This window comes from Macrotis lagotis, chromosome 6 (genome assembly GCF_037893015.1).
Source record: "Macrotis lagotis isolate mMagLag1 chromosome 6, bilby.v1.9.chrom.fasta, whole genome shotgun sequence".
Classification (NCBI taxonomy): domain Eukaryota; kingdom Metazoa; phylum Chordata; class Mammalia; order Peramelemorphia; family Peramelidae; genus Macrotis; species Macrotis lagotis.
Window position 1 is genome coordinate 55,969,915 of NC_133663.1, and position 12,701 is coordinate 55,982,615.

At 39.4% G+C, this 12,701-nt stretch overlaps 1 protein-coding gene across 1 annotated transcript in view; it reads left to right on the forward strand.

Annotated features, from left to right (window-relative positions):
• Nucleotides 1-12,701, forward strand: part of DNER (delta/notch like EGF repeat containing) — a 345,353-nt gene that overhangs the window by 270,003 nt on the left and 62,649 nt on the right. The window contains exon 8 of the mRNA XM_074191208.1: nucleotides 1,141-1,365. Within this exon, the coding sequence (XP_074047309.1) occupies nucleotides 1,141-1,365 (225 nt within the window). The remainder of the gene's footprint in view (nucleotides 1-1,140; nucleotides 1,366-12,701) is intronic.

Here is a 12,701-nt window from a genome sequence, read left to right on the forward strand (position 1 = left end):
ATAAGATGCCAAGGCATGTTGTGCAGAGAAGAAAATACTAGCCTAAGAGTTAGATAACCTATTTCTGATTCTTTCTGTTTCTTAGTTGTGTGGTCTCTTAATTTCATTGGTCCTGTTTTTTCTCCTGTAAAATAATGGATCAGACTACATTGTTTCTAATACTTATAGTTCTAGAGACCTGATTTTAAGGGGCATATGTGAAAAGCCATATGGTTACTGTGTGTCAGAGGTCAGACTTGAAGCTGGCTACAAAATTCTGTAAGAAATTAATTTATATATGGGGAAATATTTTATTCTTTAAAAGATTTCATTATATACTCTTTTCAGAAGTTAAAATATTATATAAATATTGTTATTATTACATATACTAATATGAATTATTTACAAAGCACTTAAAAGGGATTTATAGATTTCTTTCAGAGGAACTGTGAAATTGGACTGGGGGAGGGGGAAATGACAGCTTTATTTTCACTAATCTTTAACTTAAGTTTAGAATTTCCTTCAATTATTTGAAAACAGTCTGAGGTGGGGGTGTCCACAGGTTTCACCCAACTGCCAGAGGGGTCCATGACCAAAAAAAAGGTTAAGGACTGCTGTTTTAAGCTTTACAGATTCTTTTCTTACACTGATTCTGTGGAGCAGGTAGTATATTACTATCCTCATTTTATAAGGAAGAGAACTGAGATTCAAGCAGTTAAATAGGTGATTTCACTTAGTAACCCAGTTAGGAAGTATCAGGTAATATAGGACTTACTACACTTTAGAACTTTCAAATTGCTATCCCGTTTGATGTTTCCAAGGTAAAGTCCCAGATTATTTTGATTTACAGATGATGAAACCAAGGTAGACAGAGGCTGAATTAAGTTAGTGAGGGTCTTGGGTTGAATTTGAAGTTTTTCTGACTTTTGGCATAGGATTCTTTCACTACCCCGCCTAGCTGCCCCAGATCCAGGACTCAAATCCTCTGAACCAGGACCATGTAGCCTCTGTATCTCTGGTTTTTGGAACATCTACCAAAACTCTATCCACATTGGACAAAAGGCAGAAAAATATAAATGAAAGATCTATTTTCATTGACATGGTCAATGGCAATTTATTTGAATTCTTAAAAAGGAAAAATCCATCTTTTTTTTCTCCTAGAATATTCTGGACCATCTTGTGAAGAAAAAGTGGATCCATGTGCCTCCTTGCCCTGCCAGAATAATGGGACTTGCTATGCTGCTGGGGCTCACTTTACCTGCAGCTGTAGTGCAGGATTCACCGGACCCACCTGTGCCCAACTCATCGACTTCTGCGCCTTGAATCCCTGTGCCCATGGACAGTGTCGAAGTGTTGGAACGAGCTACAAATGTCTCTGTGATCCAGGTTTGTATTAGCTTCTTAACACATATTGTAAATTTCAATAGCCTCTAATCATTTGTCTTAAATAAAAGGAGGACATCCTCCCCCCCCGCACCCCTGGTTTGGTATTTAATAACTGTTGAATACCAACATTCATGTCTTATTTCAAGAATATCAGATGTACTAAGTTCCTATTCTGGGTATCATACATGATGTGTGCATATGAATGCCATGCATCTTTAGGAGAGGCAATTGGATGTTGTAGAAAGAGTAGGGAAAACTTAAATTTAAACTCTGGCTCCTGCTCAAACATGTGATCCTGGTCACATCATTGAAATTCTCTGGACTTCAAGCTGCACCTCGGTGAAATGGTCACTGTGCCTACACTTGGCTACCTATAAGATAGTTGAGAGGGAAGTTCTGTAAAATTTTAAATTATTATTTATTATTATCATTATTAGCCCCAACTTAAGGTTTTATTGGTGTAGGGAACTGATAAGAAAACTCCCCCTACCAATACAGATCTGTATCTGCTCTGCAACAAGAGTAGATTGTGGTTAAGGGACTTGTCTAGGGTCACACAACTATGGATGCCAGAGATCAGACTTGAACTCAGATCTTCTGGACTCAAACACTAGCTCTCTTTATCTGCTAAGTGTCTAAGAATAATTAACATAGATTAGGGAACTATAGGAAAATTCATGGAAGCTTTTGAAGGGTGCTTAATGGTTTCTTCCATTTCTTCCTCCACCCCCCTCAAACTATTTTAGGAAGCTGGTTTTTCCCCCCTCTTCTTTAAAATATGGGGCAGCAGAGTGAGGTGGGGGATCAGTCTGGCCAATGACTCAGTCTAGTGTACCATAACTCTTGTAATCACAGGCTTCTGATAAATGTGTGATCTAAGCCCACTTCCTCTTGTCTAGTCCTCACTGGAAATAGGAAAAAGCTACTCAACTATGACTGGTTCAATAGTCCCTCATGTCCACTCTATTATGTGTTTGAAAAAAGGAAAAACTCCAGAGGAGTGATGCCTTACTCTTCTGGGAACTTCCAGCACTGAGATCATTCTGTGCGTGTGTGTGTATGTGTGTGTGTGTGTGTGTGTGTGTGTGTGTGTGTGTGTGTGTGTGTGTGTGTGTTAAGGCAGAAAAATAAGATATAGACGTTGTTGTTGTTTTTAATGTGAGATGACTCACTCTAGAGTTCTTTCTAGATGCTTCTCTGAATGTTGTAACATGTGGAATCATTTCCCATGGAGATACTCTGAGTTCAAACCCTCTTTGGAGGTTTCAATTCCTACCCTTCTACTATGAATCTTCTCAATCTTCCTTTAACCATCTTCTGGGGGCTATGCTTTCTTTATGAAGTCCTCAGAGAGATGATCAGATATCGGAATACTAATTAACTTTCAGTCCCTCCATTTCCTTCCTTAGCTTTATAAAATCGTCAGTATTACTAAATCATAGGGGTTTTATATATAAAGAGGGATGTATTTGAGAAGATCTGGTCTCACTGCCACTAACTTAGGAAGCCACAACTTCTCTGGGTCTCAGCTTCCATATCTGTAAAACTAAGGGAGGGCAACTTGGTGGAACACTAGGCTTGGGATCATAAAGACTGAGCTCCATTTGTTCAAATCCACCCTCAGACACTTACCATGTGACTCTGAGCTAGTCACTCAACCCCGTTTCCCTCAGTTTCCTCATTTATAACATGAGCTGTAGAAGGCAATGGCAAACCACTCCTCAAATACTTTTTACCTGTCTGACCCTGGGCAAGTCACTTAACCCTATTTTCTTGGTTTCCTCATCTATAAAATTAGTTGTAGAAAGAAATGGTAAACCACTGCCCAGATAATTATTAACTATTTGACACTGGACAAATCACTCAACCCTCTTTGCCTCAGTTTCCTCATCTATAAAATGAATTGGAGAAGGCATTGATAAATCACTCTAGGATCTTTGCCATGAAAACTCCAAATGGGGTCAAAAAGAGTTGGACACAATGGCACTAGATGGTTGCTGCTATTTTTATCCCCATCTTAAAGATGAGGAAACCAAGGCCATCAGAGGTTCAATGACTTGTGCAGGATCACATAGCTAGTAGGTGACTGAAGTGGGATTTCAACTCTAGTCTTCCTGATTCTGGGCTTAGCATGGTGTCCCCTAGTTGCTTCTTAGGAGGAGACTGGTCTAGATCACCTCAGAGATCCTTCTATATCTAAAATTGTTCGCACAACACCTCAGAACCTCCAAAGATCCAGATTTATAAGTGACCAAAAGTCTCCTGGCACAGGTTACCCAAGGGCTCTTGTAAATACTTTAAAATGGGTCCTTGGGTTGATGCTCTTCCAGAAACTGTCTTGGACTAAGCCTTGTGTGAGAAAAAAGGCACCTTAACATCTGGTTTTGAATTTCTGTTTTAAGAGGTGACCATGAGAAGTCTTTCAGTGCATCATTTCAGGTCTTAATCTCTTGGAGCATGTAATTGCTTCACTACTTCTTTGCATAATAGAAGAATCCCATGAGCCTAGGTTAAATTGGGTATCAAGCTGGAGAGCAACATACATAGTCATCTTTATGGATCACTAACATATCCAATTCCATAATGGGGTAGCAGCCTGGAATCATATCAGGTTGATCATTATTCTACGTCCAACAAACTCACAAAAAAATGCCTTTTTGATTAAAAAAAGTCAGATCTGCCAGGAGCTTCCTTTTTTAAACCTCATTTTCAGGTTATTGAATGAGAGATTTTGATGGAATTTTAATATTTAGTAATAAAATGTCAGTGCTGCATAATCACCCAAAGGTTCTTTCTCTCATAGCCCTGTTAATGGATAGGCGATACGTAGTCTAAAAAATTTACAGGTTGGCAGCACACGGTCTTAAAAAATTTTGCATATTGTTGTCTCCTGACACTGAAACTGGTCATTGAAATGTGTAAGATTCACAGGCACAAATTTCATCTCCAGATCGTGGTTTGCTTCTGATTGCCTGTATGGCAAGCATTTAAAATGAAACAGCAGACATTTGGAAAACAACTCCCATGATCAGTGGTATACAGGGTGCCCTTAAATTGTGGGCAAATAAAATAAAGCCAGGAATAGAAAAGATGTGGTTTAGTTATTAATTGAAAAGAAGTATTTCAATGCCTCCCTCATTCCAGGCACTTTAAAATTTATTATCTCAATTGTTCTTATTAGCCCTGAGAGGCAGACTCTCTTATTTATCCCCATTAATAGTTGAGGAAACTGAGGCAGATGGGGGTTAAGTGACTTGCCCAGGGTCACACAGCTAGCAAATATCTGAGATTGAACTGAACTCAGATCTTGCTAATTCTCACTGAATAATGCTGTGCCACAAAGTAATACACAAAAAAGTCCGAGAGTAAAGAAAAAAATGAGTATCAATTTTCTTCCCTTGTTTTGCATTTCTCCTCCACTTTTACCAGCCCTCTTGATTTCCTTGATTCTTTGAGCTGTTGTTTTTTATAAAATTATCTAATTAAGTTAGCATAATGACTTTCAAGGGATAGGGAAAACTGTAACTGAAGGATGTTTTTGGAGGGTGTGATTTCTGTGGGATAAGACCATACCTGTGATTGCATTGCTAAAAAGGAACTGTTGTTAAGGAAACTCCCTCTACCACCTCATAAAGATTGGGTTCTTCCCTGCATCTCAGAGACTTCAAGAGTTTGATGGAATCCTGGGAGCTTCAGTCACTTGCCCAGAGCCCATAGTCAGGAAATGTCAGAGAAGCTCTTGAACCTAGTTCTTCCCAACTCTAAGACCAGCTCTTTATCTACTATAGCACACTGCCTTTGTATTTTCTTTATGTTTTTGCAAATCGACACTTTGGAAAGGTATTCCAAAACCAAAGAGAGGACCTGATGTCATGGACAAGATTGGACCCCCATTAGCAAGTGGAGGTATAGCTTCTATACGTTTCCTCTCAGCAAAATGCAAGATTTTTGAGGATGCGCTTGATTACATTTCTTTTATCTTTGAATCCCCAGTGTCTGACACAATTATCTTAGATATGATGAGCGTTTAATAAACCTTTGTCAAATTAGATTCTTTACCTTGTTTGCAGAAAAGGGCGCTTTTGAAGGTCTTGAGACTCTCTCAAGATCATGGAAGAGCTTTAGCTCAGTATCAGTGACCAAGAAACACAAGAGAAACAACCATGAGCCAAGCTCTCCCCCTCTTTGGTTCTTGCTTTCCCCATTTGCAAAATATGGGGAGATCAAAGATCTCTTCCAGTTCTAAATCCATGATCTTAACATCCTAGAACAAAACCATTACAAGTGACCAAAAACTATAGATTTTTTAAAAAGCAGGAACTTTTACTGATTCATCATCATCATCTTTGTGGTGGTTCAGTCTCTTCATAACTCCATTTGAGATTCCCTTGGCAAAAATACTGAAGCAAGTTTGCCATGATCTTTTCCAGTTCATTTTAAGCAGATGATCTGCCATCTTGCACAGGGTCACATAGCTGGGAAGTATTAGAGTCTGGATTTCAAATTATTGATCACCATCATCTAGTATCTTACTTATATTATAATCAGCCCATTTGGATCTAGTCATCATTAGAAGCAGGTAACACATTATGCTTCATCATAGGGAAGAATTATTTTTTTCCCCTCTCAAAGGGTTTCACATGTTTGTAGCTTCAGGATCTCTACCAGCATCATTTACCCTTTTATATTTAGGATATATAACTGCATAAAAGATCAATCAGGTCATACTTTGGTTTTTATTGTCAGAAATATTCAGAGGTCATTACCCACTTCATGGGAGCCCAGAGTTGGTGACTCAGGTCTCCCATCTAAATTCTAATGTCCATTGTCCAGCTACATAGAAATTACAATATCAAGAAATCTTGACTGGGGAATAGATTTTTGATTGCTTTTGCTCTCCTAACCAAGTCTAGGGACATCTCCTCTAGTATATTGTACAGAAAACTTGATCCACTCTCCCCGGCATGATGATGATGATGCCACATTCTCCGTGGTTGATGTAACATCTTTTGTCTCTCCCTTCAGATTCTCTTCAAAGGGTAGACATTAAACACATCAGTTATGCTCCTCAGATTCTAATTGGGCCAATTAAGTCCAGACATTGGCTGGAAAGACATTGAAAGTGTCTTAAATTTCAAATTCTTGCCTTAACTATCAAAGTTGTGAATAGGTTATCAATGACCTGGTTGAATGAGTACCACACTGCACATCCCCTGACAGACTATACATGAGTTACTATGCCTACTTCAAGTTTGCTTTTCCTGATTTTTCTCCCTCAAATTATTTCCTTCACACACTTTATATACCAGCCAAACTCAATTACTGTCAATTCTTAAATCTCTTCATTGACTTCCTCCTCCTGCCACCCTGCTGTCATGCTTCTCCAGGGATGTGAATATACCCCTTCCTTGGTTCTCTGTTGGCATTCCTGGCTTCCCTCCCATTTCAGCTTAGCTGACTCCTCTGGAAGGTAGCCTTTCCTCATGTCCCCAGTTGATAGCTGTCCTCTCTCTTCCTGCTCACATATGTCCCCAGAGTTTAATGGACACTCCTTGAGGATAGGGACTATTTCCTAGCTCAGCATCTTATACAGAGGAGACAAATATATGTTGGATGGAGTGGAATTGTATTGGCTGGGATACTACAGGGATCCATCTATCTAATGAAGGTTATACGATTCCCTACTTGAGTAGCTCAGAATGTTTACTACATAATGACCAAATGGCTGCTGATATTCCTCTAGGCATTTGGCTTCTTAGCCCTTGACCTTACTTGAGATTTTCCAGATTGATAGGATCTTCCCAGAATTTGTGACTCAGTGAAGTGATCTTAGGAGATAACATCACCCTTATGAGAGTAGATAAGACTATAAGACTATAAAGGGAGAGAGGAAAGAGAGGGAAGGAGGGAGGGGAAATGGGGAGAGAGAGAGAGAGAGAGAGAGAGAGAGAGAGAGATGAGTGAGAGGCAGATAGAGAGAGAGAGAGAGAGAGAGAGAGAGAGAGAGAGAGAGAGTGTGTGTGTGTGAGAGAGAGACAGACAGACAGAGAGATGAGTGAGAGGCAGAGAGAGAGTGTGTGCGTGTGTGTGTGTGAGAGAGAGAGAGAGACAGAGAGATGAGTGAGAGGCAGAGAGAGAAAGACAGACAGACAGAGAGATGAGTGAGAGGCAGAGAGAGAGAGAGAGAGAGAGAGAGAGAGAGAGAGTGAGAGAGAGAGAGACAGACAGAGAGATGAGTGAGAGGCAGAGAGAGAGTGTGTTTGTGTGAGAGAGAGAGAGATGAGTGAGAGGCAGAGAGTGTGTGTGTGTGTGAGAGAGAGAGAGATGAGTGAGAGGCAGAGAGAGTGTGTGTGCAAGAGAGAAAGTGTGTGCATGTGTGCGTGTGTGTGTGTGTGTGTGAGAGAGAGACAGAGAGAGAGATGAGTGAGAGGCAGAGAGAGTGTGTGTACAAGAGAGAGAGAAAGTGTGTGCATGTGTGCGTGTGTGTGTGTGTGTGTGTGTGTGTGTGTGAGAGAGAGAGAGAGAGAGAGCACACTCACAGGACAACCCACTAGCACAAAACCCACTATTCTTATCTGAATGTGTCACATTTGAATCATTGTTTGCAAGATATTTGTATACTCCCAGGTTCTCCCAACTCTGGACATTTTCACTGGTTGTTCCTCATCCCTGTAATTCTCTTCCTTCCTTCAGCTAATTCTCCATCATTGGTTCCTGATCCTCTTTTCCTTTATCTCCCATAGTCCTACAGTCTAACTCTTGTTGATGACCTCCAACTTCTCTCTTTATCTTGTTTGTACAGTTGTTTGGGGGCTATTTCATCTGTTAGACTGTGAACTTCTTGAGAGTAGGGACAGTCTTTTGCCTTTCTTTGGATTCCCAGAACTTTATCCAGCTCCTAGCCCTAGTTGGCATTTTATCCATGTTTATTGATTGAGTGATTAATCCTGCTATCCCTTCCTGCGTGTTTTGGTCATGTTTCCATCTTCTGAGAGGGCTTCATTTTGTCCTTGAAATTGAGAGGTGAAATTGAGACAGGGAAAGTTCTGGTTTCAGAGAACCCACATTGAAATCTTACTTCTAATGCTACTCATTTGACCTTTCTAGCTGGATGATGACAGGTGATTTGTATAAGTCACTAATTTGTTTAAGTTCCCCCACCTTAGTTTCCTCATCTTTAAAAAGAGGGTGTTGTCTCTGAGGTCCCTTCCAGGTTGAGATACAAGATCTCTATTCTTTCCTTTGCCTTTCCTCTCTTATTTCTTTGTTTGGTTACATCTTTGGTGTCTTAGCACCCAATATTTAGCTACACACAGATTATCTACAAACATTATTTACACTCCAGGCTCACTTGATCTCCCAGACCTCTCCCTTAGATACCTTGTCTTGCCATTCATCTCTGATAGTATGACATCTGCTGAGATCCGTTTTCTATCAACATGAATAGCAAGATTAGAAAACCACAGGACAGACTGACCTGGATGTCTTATCTTTTTAGATCCTTTCAGCTTGTACTGTTGCTTAATTCCATATTGATTTGAGATTTGTGCAAAAGTCCAGGAAAAGACAGACTCGATGTTTTGATTTGGTTTTCTCCATCCTTGTTTCTGCACTCCCTGTTTTGAAGTCTGCAGCTGAAGTTTCTCCATTCACCAATTTTTTTGCATTTGCCCTGTTGGGGATGATTCCAGGCTCTGTGTGAGGTGTGCCCTAAAGGCTATTGATAGATGACCTCAATTTCTTTTCAGCTTCCTGTCAACTAATAGCTATTGCACTGACTCGGCAAAACACTATGTCTTCATACTCCCATTCTGAATATTTTTTTTAATATGTTGTTCCTAGGCTCCATATTTAGTTATCTGCTCAGCTTTCCATGAGAAAGGTCACCTAGAGGGAGATTAGTAAAGATTATGACCTGAAGTCTCACTGGGGTTCTGTTGATGGCCACTTACTTTATTTTGACTTTACTCAGAAGACACTTGTCCAATGAGCATAGGAAAGAGTGGCTATTAAAAGGATTGATTTATTTAGAAAAGAGCAGTGCTTGTGGGATTTGAAAAGTACTTGTTGCTGAGTCATATTCAGTTTTGTCAGACTCTTTTTTGACTCCATTTAGGGTTTTCTTGGCATAATTATGGGAGTGATTTGCCATTTCCTTCTCCAGCTCATTTTACAGATGAGGAAACTGAGGTAAATGAGATTAAATGACTTGCCCAGGTTCACAGAGCTAACAAATGTCTGAGGTTGAATTCGAACTTGGCAAGATGATTCTTCCCCATTTCAGGTCTTTCCATTGCACCATTTAGTTGCTCATTTGAAAGCTGATTTCTTAAGAGGCCTGTCCCTTACAAGTAGGTAAAATTTCCTTGTTACTGTTGTTCAGTCATTTCAGTTGTGTCTGACTCTACCTGACTCCATTTGAGATTTTCTTAGCAAAGACACTACAGTGGTTTGCCATATCCTTCTCTGGCTCATTTTATAGATGAGGAACTGAGACCAACAGGGTTAAGTGACTTGCCCAGGGTCACATAGATAGTAAATATCTGAGGCTTAATTTGAACTCATGAAGCTAAATCTCCCTGACTTCAAGCTATGTGTCAGTTAGATTTTCTAGTCTTTTTGCTAATGTCTCAAGGCTCCCCATCAGTGTTTCCTTGGATGGCTTAAAATGTTATTCTCTGTTAATTTAAATGTCCCTGGGAGAAATGACAGAACAAACCTTGTTGACCCTATATAATTTTGTACAAATGAATTTTTGAAATTATTTCAGGAGAATAGATTTTGATATAAAAGAGTTCAAAAGGAGTATGAGGATGCTGGCTATCAGGGAGAGAATGGTCCTCATAATGAAATCACATGTCCTAAATATGAGGAGGCTTTGCTCAATTAATCCACCTCAGGTTCAATTCAATGACCATTTATTGAGTACCTACTATGGTAAATCACAATCTGATATATGATAGGGATGCAAAGGACTCAGGGACCATACAGATGGTAAGAGGTGGAAGTGAGGAGGATCTAGGGCCACCTTCACAAGGGATGGAGGTGGTAGATGGACTATCCTATAGGAAAAATGGCTAACTAAGAAAACTTTGCCTCTACCTTTTCAGGTTAAGTTTCTCCAATTCCATTCGAATCTTAAGTAGTAGCAGTGGGCAAAATAAAAACTCTGCTTTTGATATTTCAAGGCTGTCTGACCTCCTGGGTGAGCAAATGTATTTTTCTTGAGGCTACTTTTAACAACCTCTCTGTCAATGCAGTCACTGCGGAATATAGGCTTGGCTCTACTTTGAGGGCATGGATCACATTTTATGTGTCCTCTGAAGTTTTCTCTGGAAGCCAGTTTCCTTCTAGGTGAGATTCAGGTTGTTAATTTTCTCTATAAAGTTCTTTGTGGTTTAAGCTCTGAATATCAAAGAGTCATATACTGTCAGTGGGCTGGGGAACTTGCAGGGCTGAAATCTTTTTAAGTGAAAGGCTTGTAGCTCTCAAACTCCTCATGGATATTCACAAAAAGCTTGTTCTATTCGAGTTTATTAACTTGGATCAAGTTTTAACTAAGGAATACTAATGAGCAAATGGAGGATGGGGAAACAATTTCTAAAGGCAACTGAATGATGACTCTGAATATCCCCAACTTTAGTGCTAAATAAAGAAACTATCCCCAAAGTTTCCCCAAAGAAACTATCATCTGCATTATAGACATAGCATAGCTGAGGGCTAGTTTCTGTTGTTTATTCCCCCCAATCCTATATGGGATGACCTCTCATGGACTGGTGAAAAACTCAGGCAGCTGGATCAAATAGGAGGAGAAAGGAATGAATTATTCAGCCAGTAATTCTCAATTCAGATTCTAGTTTCTTTGTGTGTCTGGGATGCTTCCATTCATTCTGATCAGGAGAAAGCCTGTGATGGAGGTGAGAAATGTATTACTGACCCAAGGCTGTGACCCTATAATGGCCAAAAATGGATAACTTCCTCCATTATGGCAGGTGGTGGCTATCACTCAATATTTTTGGTTTGTTTATTTCTGTTCTGTCTCTGAAATAAAACCTGGGAGGAGTTTTAAATAGTTCCCATTAGCCCAAATATCTCCGACTGATGGACTCCTTTGTGTCTGTATTTTATGATCAGTTTGTTTGAGGATTTGACAAATGCATTGTCACATTTCCCATATTTCATTAATACTGGGTTCTTCTATGGCTATCTTCACAGAATGGGACCTCAGAGATCATGACCAAACCCCTCATTTCACAGATTAGGAAACTGAGGACTTCAAAACCAGGATGACTTATCCAAGGTCATGTAGACACTAAAGTGACAAAGTCAAAATTAGAGCTTGATTTCATTTTTATAACTGGCTGTCATGACTAGGGAAGAAAGGGATCGTGTTATAAGGGTCATATTCTTTTCTTTGATGTGGTATATTTTTTAAACCCTCAAAGCAAATAACACAAATAATTCAGCAAGTGCTTGCATTAATGATAAACTCCTTTACTGTGATGAATCTGTGCGATCTCATTAATGTTTCCCCCAAGATCATAGCTGGTTCATGCCTACCTATCTTATTGACTCTTTTTTTTTTTTTTTGCAAGGCAAATGGGGTTAAGTGGCTTGCCCAAGGCCACACAGCCAGGTAATTAGTAAGTGTCTGAGGCCGGATTTGAACTCAGGTACTCCTGACTCCAAGGCCGGTGCTTTATCCACCTAGCCGCCCCTATCTTATTGATTCTTAACCATGCTGAATAGACATTCGATCTACAAGTATCATTATACATCTACTATATTTCAAGTAATGTGTTGGGCACTAGGGTAGAAATAAAAATAATTAAACAATCTCTTATCTCAAGGAATTTTCATTATATCAGGGGTGACAATATGTATACAGCAGAAATCTAAATATATCCTCCCTTAACCTCATCCCAGGAGTCAATCCAGCCTTGGAATCTTTCTTCAATTCCTTTGTTATGACAAATATACCCATGAAGCATCAATGATACCTTCTCTTGCCATGAGATTGGACCATCTTCTTTTTCAATTATGCATTTCTTTGATAACATCTCTTCTACCACTTCTATATAATTTCATGCTTGCCCTCTGTTGTAGCTTGTTCATTACATTGATGGTACTCCACCTTTAAGTTAAAATATGCTTTAAGTCAATTTATTGAATGCACAAGGGATTTAATTTGATATGAATCTCATGACATTTGTTATTTTGCTTTCTCTATTTTTCTTTATTAGAGACACTTGAGAAATAGAAACTCTCTTTCCCTTTTTACTTCAGTGGCTTTTCTAACCCTGCTTTAGTCATTAATTTTTTTTCTAATCTTATAT